The 14,047-nt window shown below is 33.4% G+C and overlaps 2 protein-coding genes across 5 annotated transcripts; both read right to left on the bottom strand.

Moving 5' to 3' along the window:
* Window positions 1-293: 293 nt before the first annotated feature.
* Window positions 294-9,543, bottom strand: LOC127061876 (uncharacterized). Of its 3 annotated transcripts, none has more exons than XM_050989334.1 (17): window positions 8,629-9,543; window positions 7,578-7,997; window positions 7,375-7,473; window positions 6,965-7,190; window positions 6,592-6,793; window positions 6,290-6,511; window positions 6,078-6,227; window positions 5,574-5,922; window positions 5,360-5,490; window positions 5,045-5,290; window positions 4,714-4,969; window positions 4,421-4,645; window positions 4,144-4,327; window positions 3,891-4,061; window positions 3,678-3,819; window positions 3,409-3,607; window positions 294-3,330 (listed from the first exon to the last, which is right to left on the bottom strand). In XM_050989334.1, exons 3-17 carry the CDS (start codon window positions 7,433-7,435, stop codon window positions 2,243-2,245), a joined length of 3,852 nt encoding a protein of 1,283 aa, XP_050845291.1. In that variant the 5' UTR covers window positions 7,436-7,473; window positions 7,578-7,997; window positions 8,629-9,543; the 3' UTR covers window positions 294-2,242. The 3 variants fall into 3 exon arrangements, with proteins under 3 accessions (XP_050845291.1, XP_050845290.1, XP_050845289.1); XM_050989333.1 differs by having other exon boundaries at window positions 294-3,607; window positions 3,891-3,981; window positions 4,033-4,061; XM_050989332.1 differs by having other exon boundaries at window positions 294-3,607.
* Window positions 9,544-9,698: 155 nt separating this feature from the next.
* LOC127061878 (SCY1-like protein 2) lies at window positions 9,699-13,820 on the bottom strand. Of its 2 annotated transcripts, XM_050989337.1 has the most exons (7): window positions 13,397-13,820; window positions 12,600-13,117; window positions 12,187-12,525; window positions 11,792-12,094; window positions 11,322-11,709; window positions 10,880-11,255; window positions 9,699-10,787 (listed from the first exon to the last, which is right to left on the bottom strand). In XM_050989337.1, exons 1-7 carry the CDS (start codon window positions 13,452-13,454, stop codon window positions 10,271-10,273), a joined length of 2,499 nt encoding a protein of 832 aa, XP_050845294.1. In that variant the 5' UTR covers window positions 13,455-13,820; the 3' UTR covers window positions 9,699-10,270. The 2 variants fall into 2 exon arrangements, with proteins under 2 accessions (XP_050845294.1, XP_050845293.1); XM_050989336.1 differs by having other exon boundaries at window positions 12,600-13,820.
* Between the last annotated feature and the right edge of the window lie 227 nt (window positions 13,821-14,047).

Raw genomic sequence — 14,047 nt, 5'->3', positions numbered from 1 at the left:
GAAATAGATCTTCTCTTTTGCTAGTTTTGCACAAGTAGATTCCAACGAGAAAAATATTATACGAATGTAATCTTAATTCGAATGAATTGATGAATGTTGCGTAGGTAACATATATCGCATGCGTATAAACATTAATGACATTTGTTCGCGATATTGGGAGTGCAAGATCTTCAAGTAAAATATGATAAATAAATATAAACCTAAATCGTGTACGTGTCCTTCAGTGAATCTCTGGTGTGCGTGTATATGTGTAAATGTGATTGATGTATGTACAAATGCACTAAAAACATATAGATCTGTAATTTGTACCCTTTTTTCATTATAAGATCAAATACATATAATCTGCGTTAACCTTACATATCTAAAATACATTTGATCGCAGGCGTATCCCTGTGTTATAACCTATTATATACAGTTTCATAAAGTTTTTCTGTCATTTATTTGTTTTTTTTTCTTTTTTCTTTCTTTTCTTTTTTTTTCTTTTTAATAATATTGCTCTTTTCTCCTAACATGTTATGGCAGTCTTAAGGCAAAATCTATATAATTCGCACGAGTTCCTGCATGTAACTCTTTCCTTCATCCTTTTTTTTTTCACAAAAAGTTAAGCTATGCTCTCACTCGGCTTGAGTCTACGTAAAGAGATCAATGTGTTAAGTAATTGATTAATCCTTTTATTTTCATTTTTATATATTTTTTTCTGTCTAAGGCAGATGCATACGTTTTGCATCCAACTCATTCGTCCTTATCTAACCGAACTCGATCAACGATTCTACTTTTTATAATTTTTTATTTTTTTTCTTCTTATTTTTTCGTCTTGTAATCAAAGCACGTAACGTACTTTTTTGTTATCCGATCGAAATTGATTAGATCGCCAATACTCGCATCGGAATTAAGTTTCCAAAAGCTTTAACACGCCAGGAACTTTTACCATAACGTATAGTTAACTTGATTCAATTCCTCTTGATTTTATTTAAAATAAAAAATATTCTCATTATGTCTTACATTATCGCAAAGATATCGTAATAAGGCTCCTCCGCTGCCAATCATGTAATCCAAATTAAATCATTATTACTGGATTTCATTGTTTATTAGCTGATATGTTATTAGCGATAACATCAGAATTGATTTATTCGAAAATTTCCTGCATTCATTCCGTATCCTCTCGTGTCTTTTTGTCTCTTCTCGTATGACAAAGCAGAAGCCATTTATTGCTTTCCAAATTTTTAATAGAAAAGGACTTTAGAGGAGCCTTGACATGGCTTCACTTGGTATCGAACAAAATGAAAGATTCTTCCTCTATCGATTTACAGAGACTTTCGATACGTTCTGACGAAGATCGATTAAAGGGATGATGTATAAATTCCATATGAAGCCATTGAAAATGTATGGGTGCCCTGCACCTTATATACTATTTCATAGATATATTAAGAATTATACGATATAAATTCTTTTTTCAAATTCTCGCAAGAAATAAGCTGTATATTAATTAGATGAAAGCGAAATGGAATTCGAATGTTTTGAGAAAAATCGATGGTTTTCTCATATTTAATCTAATAAGGCTTGTAACGCCTCGTGATATGTTTACGATGTACTACTTCGTCCTACATGTTAGTTAAGAAATCGAAATTCGAATATTTCTACATTGGAAGGAAGCATCGATAAAGTGTTGCCTTTGACAATACCATGACTTCAACGAACGTACTACAAATGGATGAAATAGTACAATTAGCAACAATTCGTTAATCTCCTAAGGCACAGTCAATAATTCCTGCTTTTTAGTTAGTTAGTTAGTTTGTTTGTTGTTTTTTTTTTTTCGTATTCTTTTCTTTAATCTTGTTGTTCAACGTATCAAAAGTTCGGCAAAGTAGAGGAAGTATGGCGATCTATGTACGTACACATACAATTCAATTTCTTTTCCTTGGAATATCTATTAATTCTTAAAGAGTAGTTGCAAGAATGATAACAATATTTCTATGAATCATTACAGTGTGCCACAGATACGTCGATTTTTTAACGTCGTAAGACGTTTGGGACGATCATTTCCTTACTATTGTAACGATAGATAAAGACGTTGTATACTTAATATGTACAGTTAAAAATTAATTCTTTGGCATATGAAATTAATAAGATCACGAAAATTGAAATTTCTTGGGACGGAGCTCTTTCCTCTTTTAAAGGTGGCGAGTACGGCGAACATCCCTTGTTTTTCTTTTTTGATTTTAACTATTTTGATTTGCATTCTTTATGTACTGGCTTTATTATCGATATACTCATCGTCCTCGTCTGCATATTTGATTTCGTTTTCGGACTCTCGAATTAAATCGTAGAAAGACTCGTGTGATTCATCCTTCATGTCCGTTTCCACTCCATAATCAGGACTTAGAACGTCTTCCTGAGGCAAAACTATCCTTTTCTTATCTACCTGTCTATGAACTTTTACCGGAGATTTTAAACATCCTCGCGAAAATTCCATCATAGGAATATTTACAATATCTAAATTCTTTTCGTTTTCGCTTGGTTGAGTGAAATGCGTGAAATCTTTGTACTTGTATTGCACAACGTTTCTTAAATCCAAATTTGAAAGCAACGATTTGGACTTCTCGTTGTCCTTTGCTTTCTCCGTATTTTGCTCGCTTTTTTTTTCATCCCCGACGAACAGTTCTTCGTTCTTTTTCTCGTCCTGAATAGTACTAACCTTGGGTTTGTGTCCAATGTATGACAACAATTTGGAGTAACTCGTATCATGACGATTTCGTTTAACGCTCAAAGGTGACTTTATATTCCTATCTTTGTCTTCTACCTGACCGACTTTTTTATCTACACTATTGATGTTTGTCATGCCACTCCGATTATTATCTTTCGACGAATTCGGAAGATTCGCTTGTTTGTGTTCAACCATCGATTGATCGGCAGCCTTTTCCGGAGAAATATCCGATTCGGTTTTCGAAATCGCCGTTGAACTCTCGTAGAGTCGATTCGGAATAATATTCTGAAGTATCGTTCTATCTCTAAGTGCTTGTCCGGATAACGATTCCTCGCTCACCCTGATTCTAGAATCCTCGAGTATTCGATGAATAGGAAGTAGTCGTTCGATCAGCATTTCCTTACCATCGTATGAATCCTCATCCGAGAGAATGTTTCCCTTAGAATCGCATCTTTTTAAGGAGTCCTCATCAGGTTGGTCGACATTAGGACAATTGCCTAGATTGGATTTGGATTCGCCAGCTCTCAACATTTTCATTCTTCTATACTCGCTGGGAGTTAAAGTCGCACCTTCCGTGTCTAGCATCAGTCCTTCCCTTCCTAGTTGTCCTTCCATCAAACGACCGTCTACATTTTCCATGGGAATGATATCAGAATCCGTAGACAACAACGGTGGTATCCAGACTAAGAAAGCTGGGTCCATACCCAGATAGGAACCTGGAGCGGCTCCTGCGTTCGCAACATTGTAGTCATAGTAATCCAACTCCAGGTCCATCTCGGGATTAATTAGACTGAATTCCGATCCTGGTCCGTGAAGCAGACGTTCCCGATTTCGACGATCTTTCGTTTCTTTCCCGGTACGCAAAGTAGGGACGTTCGAATAGATTCGTACCGGGGAAAATTCCTACAAGAAACAGAAATCTAGCAACAAGTGTCTGACATGTTGTAAATTATTTTACAAATCTGTATTATACCTTGCCTTGCAAAGCATTACTTGGATTATATTGACAAAGCTTTGCATTATTCGTATTATCATCTGATGCAATTTGAATTTTACTCTCATCTGTCGTTGAATCTTGATCGGACGTAGGACTTTGTAATCCTAGCGTTCGTAATCTATGAACGTGAGGATAAATTTTATTTCATCATTTCTACAATAAAAATTTCAACTAGACGTGAATACCTACTTCACAGGTCGAGCATACTTCACTTCAGGCTGACCAACAAAAACGATATTCGACATGAAAGATACGCTCTCGGTAATGTCCTTGCTAGAAACTATAGTATTTTGTGAGCCACTAGCTTGTGAGTCTTTTAACTTCAATGTACCTGATTCCGCAGTAGTATCGTCCTCGTACCTATTTTATATAAGATTTTCTTCCTTACATTTTATGGTTATGAATTTCTATTGATCAATTTCATCGATAAGATATTACATACTCCGCTTGAGTCTCGGAACTATCATAGTCTTCTTCTGCTCCGCAGGATGTGTTCTCGAGCTTCGTATGATTCGGTGTACCTCTTCTGGACAATCCAACCAAAGAAACGACTTCAGAGATCAAAGTTGCGGAAGATAAAGTCTTCTTCTCGCGTCTCATTGTGCTTGGTCCAGAGTCGCTATATACTAAAAAATATATCAAAGAACACGACGAGGAACAATAAATTGATGTTAAAATAAAACGATGTTTACAACGAAATTATTTCGTCCGAGACTCACCGGAGTATTCGCTCAAATTATCCAAATCTTCGGCGATATGGTATTTTCTATATTTAAAGGCAAATTGCAATGCTAGAGAAATAGATACGAAAAATATTAACATTAATAAAGACGCTGCAGCTAAGTGGGCAGGTGTCATCCAAAATATCCATTCACCAACAACAGACGTGGAATTACGTTTAAAAGGCACCGACATTAACGTTTGATTCCCTTCTTGTGGCTTATCTACAAAGAACACAATAAAGCACACGCAAATGTTACATGTACGTACAAAGCTTTCTAGATATACGTACAAAGAATAACAGCATGAGCTAAGAAACCACCGACGCAAGATTCACCAGCTGCTGTTATTTCGTCACTTGAGAACTCCAATAGTAAATGTTCACCGGTAGAAATAACTGTTCTCGTTGGAGGAAGAGACTTATCAAAAGCTATATCTGTTAGAAGATCCGCGCTCAATGAATCACCATCACGGACACGAAAATATTGCCCTGGACATGGAAACTGTGCTTGATCTACGTGCAGTCTGACTACAAAGTTTGGCCTTGCCTGTTTGAATTGCAAATATAAAAGAGAATTTCGATCAATACCATCGTTGAATACTTTATCCCGAAGTGGACCTACCTCTACCAGCCAAAACGATCGGCCAGGACAGGCTTGTGTATTAGCTGCTAGAATTTTTCTCGAGTTCTCCTCTCCAAGAGTGATTAAACATCCACAACGACACTTTACTCCGATCTGTGCGGTAACTTCCGGTCGTATAGCTGCTAATTCAGCACCATGGTGACATTCCCAATCAGCCATATTCCATGTATCTCGTAAATCGAGCCATTGAGAACCACCACAGGATTCCGTCTCGACGGCTTTTCCCTAAAATAAACAAAATTATTATGAATACAAATTAAACTCCGCAGTTGAATCAGGAAAAACGAATCGTACTTGACAAAATTTAGCACCGTATCTCGGCGGAGGAGTGTCACAAAATCTATAACGATTGCGAATTCCACCGATGCAAGAACTGCTGCACGGTGTCCACGGACTCCATGGTCCCCAACCACCAGCATCGTTTTCTAAGCATCAAAGAAACATATGTTAACGCATGAAAAAGACCGTGTTACGATTCGTAATTGCTTTATTCATGAATATTTCTGACCTTGAAGGGGAAAGGTAGGGATACAAGAGAGTTTCACCTCGGCCATCGCCCCTGTGATGGCCTGACTGACATAAACGAAACAATACTCGATGAATTTTTCCGTAAAAATGTCGCATTCGAAAGTCAATGTGTGCTTTCCCGGCATAGCTTTTAGCTCCGCTATATAATGAAGGGTGGAAGGTGGTGCAAGCGATCGAACATCGGCCCTAAGGCGACCATAAACTCGCACACGGTCCCCTTGTAGCCGGCAAGATGGATATTCGAATATAACTGGCACTCCTCCTGATCCTTCGCAGGGATAAATCGATCGTGCATGGACACTAAAGACGAACTCTTCGGACCAATCAACCTAAAAAAATTTATCAAAATTTTTATACAATCGAATATTTCTTATGCGAAAAATATTGGTAATAAAAGAGTAAACTAAAAGGTCAATGTATTTAATTCGCTCTTTTTTTCAACTTATAATATGTTACACATCCTCGATGATATACTAAAACTTACTTTAATGTATGCACTTGTTGTTGGCGCATTAGGATTAACTGGAGATGCTTTCAGTCTAAGAGCATAATCACCGGCAAGTCCAAAATATTCGCAACGTAGAAGAATATGCTTTTGTGTTGGAAATCCCTTTATTTCATCGTGATAAAGGACCTATGGAAAAATAATGAAATATTATGTGCATTACAATTTGTAGTGTCTATTTTTTTACTTACTTGGACACGACTTTTGTTTTGTGGATCACAGGCAACTGTACTGGAACCGCAATAAATTAATTGTAAAGTATATGCTGCAGCTGGGACCTTTTCGGAAGGCTCGCAAGAGATCTCATTGTATCTTAATGTTGCTGAAATCGGTTCGTTCGGATAAGTTGTGAATTTTTGACGTTCCAAAAAGAGAGATGGTGTTGGCCATTTTACGTCTAAGGCATTGCTCATCTAAAGAGAAATGATTAATATTTTTTTTTTTACAATCTTATCTGAAGATACTTATCAAGACGATATTGAAGGATCAATACCTGAATGGTAGACAAATCAGCGATATCTGTTATCTTCGTCGGTACTGTCGAAAGTTTATATTGAAGTTGCAAAGTATAAGTGCCTCCTCTTGAAAAAAATCCACATGGTATCGTTAGAGTAACATTTTCACCCTTTTGCGGCAAAGTATCCAATGGAAATTCACCGATTAATTCTGACGTGAGGCCATCCAGAAATAATACCCTAAGATATATCGAATATGTAGAAATACATAAGTATTTAATAATCCGTAGAATTACATATGTAGGTCGTGCCAGTTCGATCCATTCGAGGACGGAGTTGTACTCGTCTTTTAAGAAAGAATCGTGATATTGAAAAAAAAAAAAAAATAGAAAGTGAAAAAGATAACTTTACCTTAAAATGAGAGGATTATCCGTCGTTGAAGCGAAACTTTCAGTACTATTTTCTTCTTCAGCAATTTCCTTTTCCGTTTGAACTTCGGTGGGAATCGTGGAAAATATTTCCTGTGACGATTCTAATATAAAAACTGTGAGATCGCCTGACAATGCAACGTGAGATGCAGGAACTATGACTTTCAGTAAAATTGGCTCGTTGAGGCTCGTGATTGATCTTGATGTACCTATGATCAAACGATCGATCGATGAAAATATAGCGCTAATTTTTATTCTTTTTTCTTTCTTTCTTTGAAACTATGTACATCAAAGATCCTTAAAGTTGGGCAATTTTTTGTGTAAAAACCATGAACACAGAATATAATGCATGCTTGGACTAATGACCGCGCGCATAAGCACGCAAATAATTACCACAGTTAAGGAGAAGAATAATCAATACTCCTAGCGTTGACCATTCAAATGACCAAGTCATCTCCACTTCCTCGACTTTGTTTTGCTTGACGATGATCCCTATAAAATCATTCGATGTTATTCCGTTTATCATCTAACAATTTGTCTAATTTACAAAACGAAAGACAATATTCTTTCATACTATTAACGTTGTAAGATCGTACCGATTGTTTTTTTGTTTAAGGAAGTCGCAATTACATTTTCTTGTTAATCATCTTACATCTCGCGAAATATTCATAATAATGATCTTTTTATTTGTTCGCTGAGAGAATAGAGATAGATACAATCTGTCTCGTTTTATTTTTTAATTTATATTTTCAATGTTTTCAAAAGTATCCTCGTCCAATTTACAACGGTACAATATTCCCTGCTGTTTCACACCCTGCATTGCGTGACAAAAGGAGACAGATTCGTTACCGCCATGTTGAAAAATTTCTGTGGTCATTCTGGACATTCGATCTTCGGAACCTGCAGAATCCTTTTCTTTTCTTTTCTTTTCTTTATCTTCGACGTGAAAGGAAATTTTATTCTTTCTTAGTATTTACTCGTTAAGTATGATGAATTCGCAGGGTACTGATTGTTCGCTGTATTAAGATATAACGAAAGATTATATTTTACTATAAAAAAATGCATTATACATATGCATAACATCAGTCAAAATGTAAAACTATTTTTAATCAATATAACTTGAGATAAATGATTTACTTATTGTAGAATCTGTGATATCTCTTAAAAATATTGTATCCATAATGATTTTCACTTTGTACATTTTTTTCTCTACTTATAATTATATCGTAATATTAAGATTATCAATTTCCGATATTGTAAAAAGAGAATCTGCAACATGTAATTAAACAATGAGTTGCGTGTTTTATAGAATATGCACGCAAAACATGATAAGAAAAAGTTAATTAGAAATACATTGCATAATGCATTATACATATCTGAAAAGTTAAATATATCGCATATTGTAATAAATTATTTTTTATTATAGTTATTAGATAATTTCAAATATCACAGAATTGCAATTATATTACACTAAAAAATATATTAATTTATTATGTTATTATTTCAGTGTAATATATAAAAAACTTTATATATTAATATAACAATCAGATACAAATATATTGTTTGAATACAAATTTCTTATACAACTTTTAAATAATCTACCTTTCAATTTTGAATAGGAATTGTTAATAACAATTTTTCACTTACATTTATTGCATTCTCCCTGTCATACGATACACACCGACATACACCCATCTTCCCAAGACGAAAATTTCCCATCGTGATGAGAATTTACATTAAAATTCCCATAAAAACATAATTTGCATAACGTTATGAAAGTAAACGATATTCAAGCGCGTCCACGTTGATGTGTATATACTATGAATATTATTGGTTCCCAAGATGATAATATCGTATGGTGTATGGAAAGCGAAAAGAACGATGGTGTACGCTAGGCAACTTCTTGACAGGGAGAAGAGAAGGGCAATGGTAAGCCGTAGAGTTTACTGAAATCGATATCGAAAGGCGTACCGGATAAAATTACGAACGTCACGGGAGCATACACTTCTATGAAAATAAAATCCCATTTTATCCTTTGTAAAAAAGAAAGCAATATTTCGAAGTTCACTATATGAACGAATCAAAATGGCGAAAGCCATAAGAAAAATGTGTTTAGTAAATAATCCGGTAGACGCTAGACGTCGACACACATAGATAGACGTCGGGATGGAGTTGAACGTGAAAAAGAACTCCGTCGAGGTGACGCGCACGTTCGCAACTAAAGTTGGGGTGGACGAGGCACCCCCTCTTTGCCAGTAATTCCCACCCCTTAGTCGCAGGGGTGCCGCCGCTTGTCGGGGGTGAGGATTATGACAGAAGGCTGCCTTCGATGAATGAACGCACGAACGGCTCCGATTCGCACGAGCCACACGCTCTCTCGGCAATTACGTTTTTCGAAAGAAAGTATGAAAAGGGTCGAACAATTAGTGCTTCTCTATGGTACACTCAGTAACGCCGCTCGAATACGATTTCTTTTCATAGAAATAGCACCGTCGAGTGGATTGTCCTCTCGCGTCCAACTAATTGGACTTGCTTTCTACGTATGTACACGAACGGCCTTTTGAGTAATTATTTTCTATTTTTAGAAATTAAGAATTCTTCATTAGTATCAAAGAGAACACAGTTACAGAAAGAATAAGGAAAATATTTTCTTTATACCAGAAATATTAGACTTTTTTCACCCTTTACTAACCTTAATGTATTACATCGCCTTAGTATTATTTTTAAAGAATAATAAACTTACTTTTTATTAAAAGAAGTATTATAAACAATATCGCTTTATACAATTAGTTTATAGGAGTTAAATTAGACAGATAGTGATGCATTAAGAGATTACGAATATGGCTAGATTCACCAACCCTTTATGTCAATTACGATATAACATGGTCACATATCGATTGGTATCTATTACATAAATTAAAAAAATTAAATAAATCATTAAGTGAGATAATATCAATTATCGTGTTATGTATTTAATGGATATGTATGGATATAAATTGCTGGCATGAATACCTCTAGTAGCGATTCTGTAATAATGCTGCTAATTTATTTAGATAATGAAGTTGAATTCTTCTGAAATTCTAATTTTATAATTAATTCTTGTGGTACGAACACTGAAGCATTTTTAATTTTTTTTTTTTTTTGATAATTGGAATGATCTATTAGAATTTAATAATACATATGTATTTTTTTTTTACTGCAAGATCATTCAAATGTATTAAAATTGTAAATGAAACGATTAATCGTGAACTTGTATCGTAAACTTAATATTGCACATAATTTCTATTTATTAACTAAGTAGGTCCATAATATCTTGATTAGATAAATTCGTTTTTGCTTGTGTTTGTACATTAGGTGGTGAAGCCATTGGCTGAAGTATCTGAGAATTTACTTTTGATTCATATTCTGCTTTCTTTGTGAGATTCGTCTGTGGAACCCAACTTGAATTTAAATTATTAGGAGACGTCATCATGTTCCATGAAGATTGAGTCGAATTCCAATTTGTAGATGAAGTTGTATTATTCATGGTCCAATTCATCATTTGACTTGACATGGGTGGTGTCAAAAATTGTGAATTTAATTGATTTGCATTTTGATTATTCCATGTTGTATTTAAATTTTGACCAATGTAATTTGATTGCGAATTCGGAGACTTAGATGCTGATAAATTTAATTCATCTAAATTATTTTTCAGTAACGTTGCTGTTAAATCTTTCGGTTGCTGCTTGGAAATTGATGAGATTGTTTTCGGCGTTAATGGCTCTTGAGATTGTAATCTTTGATGAGTTTCTTGTTGTTGTGCCAATCTAAATTGAAATAAAAATTACATTATAAAAGTAAATATTGTGTATATTTTATCGATTAATTTTATATTGAATATCACTTTTTATAATTGTACCTAAATTTTTCTTCTATTGTTAATCCATTCTCCATACCAACAGACTGTTTTACCATATTTGTAGATGGTTTCTGTGCTGTTACATTCATATCATTTAATATATTTTGTTGTGGGAATGTAATTTGTGTTGTTGCTGATAGTTCTTTTTCAAATTGTTGTGTTTCACGTCGTACAGCATCTAATTGTTTAAGAGCTTCTCTATGTTCTGTAGTTACTCTATTAATCATATCGATCACCAATGTAGAAAGTGTTTCAAATTGTGATGAGCTAAGATTTTGCTCTATACAAAGAGGCAACAGAAAAGGTAATACTTTTGTTGCTAATATTTCTTTACTAATGCCCATTTTACTATGTGTTAATAATAATCTATATATTCCTAAAAACAAATAAATATATTTAAAATAATACTATAGTAAAATATATATTATAAATAATAACATACCTATAATAGCCATTAAAATAGCAGGTTCTCCTGTATGAGGAATTTCTTGAAGAAGTGGTAATATCTCGTCATAAACCAACCAACGGTCAAAATTTGGCAACATTTTTGCAAGACATAATAAACAGTTAACACGGATTCCTAAAGTTGCATTACCATTTGGTTTTTTATTTAAACAAATCTTTTTTATCCTAGGTAGTATGGCATTTTTCATAACTGGTCCTTCAATCATAGTTACTATGTTTGGCAATGCTGTTAAACAAAGTTCTTGCAGTTGTTCCCATCCTGATTCCAAAGCTCGTGTAAGCATAGGAACTATATCACTTTTAATAACGTCTGCAGGACACAATTTTAAAAGTAAATTTACTTGTTGCATTAGTACCAGACTGATCTATAAAAAGTAATGGAATAAATTAGAAGAAATGTATAATAAAGTGATTTGTAATGATACTATTAAAAAGATAATATTTCACCTGTGGTGGATCTTCTAATGCAAGAACAGGTTTTAAATTAGGAAGAATATGTTCCCTAAATTCTTCTATCTCACAAGATTCCATAACTTGTAAAATACTTGGTAGCACGAATGGGATCATCGGTGGATTTACCAATTCTTTATACAATGATGGTAATACTCTATGAAGTATGACACGATGTGGTAGTTGTTTTAAAACTTGTGGAAGACCTTTATAAAATTGTGATTTTTGGAGATTATCCCATTGAAATAATTTGTCCAAATAATTCAATGTTTTGACTCCGATATCCATAAAATATTCGATCTAAATTACATGATCATATGTTAAAAATAAAGTACATTTGCATTATATTAACGTATTTACATTTAGAATAAATATTTTTAAATAATATCTACCTTAATAAATTGATGGGGATCTGGTCTTAATTCAGGGTTATGACTTAACATTAGTTTAGCAGTATCTTTTAGATTTTCTGGAACTGAAAACAATTTAGACGACACAGCAGATCCTTTAAAATTTTCTAAGAAACGTTTACACTTGGACAAATCATTTTGTGATTCATGAAGTGGACGATTATCTGGAGAATATATAACATAAATTAACATGCCTAAAGAAAATATGTCACTTGATGGACTATTACTGCTTGCCAATATGCATTCTGGAGCTTGATAATCTAGTTGAGGGCATGTCACATATGGAGCAGTAGGATCATATTCTATATATGACCAACTTGGCTAAAAGCAAATATAAATATAGAATAATTAATAAAATAAATTTAATTTATGCATGATTTACTTATATAATTTACCTGTTTGCTATCTGTACTTTGATTCAGGGCACAAAAGTCAAAACCAAATATTTTCCATACTCCATGCAAATTAATAACTATTGACTCAGGACATAAATTTTGATGCAAAAGCTTTACATCCCCATGTAAAAATGCAAGTCCTTCTCCAAGTTGTAAAAGTCCATAACGTATTTCAATATCAAGAAGTTTATAATTTTTTAGGTTTGTTGGAAGCGGTTGTGGAACATTTTCCAAATTACCTAATGCATTAGCTAAACTAGCAAAAACTGGTTCAGTCGCAAATGCAAGACTGTCTCTTGATTCTTCTAGTGGATGTTGAACGGTTAATATTTGCGGATGTCTTAATTTTGTTAACTGCATTATTCCACGCTTTAAAGTTTCTAATATAAGTTCTCTATCTGTTTTCGATGACCATCTTTCCAGAATACGTTTCTCAAATAGAAATATAGCTGCTTCTTGTTTCGTTGACTTTTTGTAACCACTATAAACCTTCCATAATAATCCTGGTCCTGCACTACCTATATGAGCAATCACTTCAAATTCTCTAGTTACAGGATTACCAGGTAGAACACTGGATAATTGTGAAAGGCCATATGCTGTATTATGCACAGTATTAGTAATAGTATTGCTTACAGTATTCCTTAATTTGGTTAGAACATCCATTTTAGTATTTTAAATAAAAGATTGACAAATCATATAGTATTCTTGTTAATCTAAACTGATTTTTATTGGTTTCACAAAAAAATAATTCAAGCTTATTAATATTTTCTTTATCGAAATTTCCTTCAATAACTTACAAATTGTCCGAACTGACACTTGACAAACAAATTGATTCTGTTGTATCGTATGAGTCATCTATACGAATTATCCTCAATATTTAATTTCTTTCTAGAAACAATTGTTCCTTGCTGAATAAGTTGCAGTTTACCGATAAAATAATTATTTGTACAATAGATTATTAGTTTTGTACAGTAGATAATAGATTATTACAGATTTTACAAAATCATTTAAGATTGCTTAACACTTTTTGCTTGTAGCGAACGCGATAACAGCGACAGATATGGACAAAATATGAACTACAAGCGTAATAGGGAAATTATTCCCACTATGCGATGATTGTATCGATGTAAAAGCTTGGATCCCTCTCATAATTTAAAAATTGTTAGCTTCTAAAAAAAATTTGTGTATATAGTAAAAATTATAGTCCATGTAGAAAAAAGGAAAAATTATATGTCAAACTATACTTCTTTAAAGACAGATTATAGTAAAGTATTTACTATAAATAAATAAACTATATTGTATAAATTTTATATTTTTTGTTTATAGTTAAATTTATACGAATAGCTGAAGGGTATTTAAGCAGTCATTAATTCAATATTATTTTGATATTACTTCGATATTATTTCAAAATATATAATATATAAAATATGATATACAAAACATAATAA

This window comes from Vespula vulgaris, chromosome 2, assembly GCF_905475345.1.
Source record: "Vespula vulgaris chromosome 2, iyVesVulg1.1, whole genome shotgun sequence".
Taxonomy (NCBI): Eukaryota; Metazoa; Arthropoda; class Insecta; order Hymenoptera; family Vespidae; genus Vespula; species Vespula vulgaris.
This window is presented reverse-complemented; position numbering and strand designations above follow the sequence as displayed.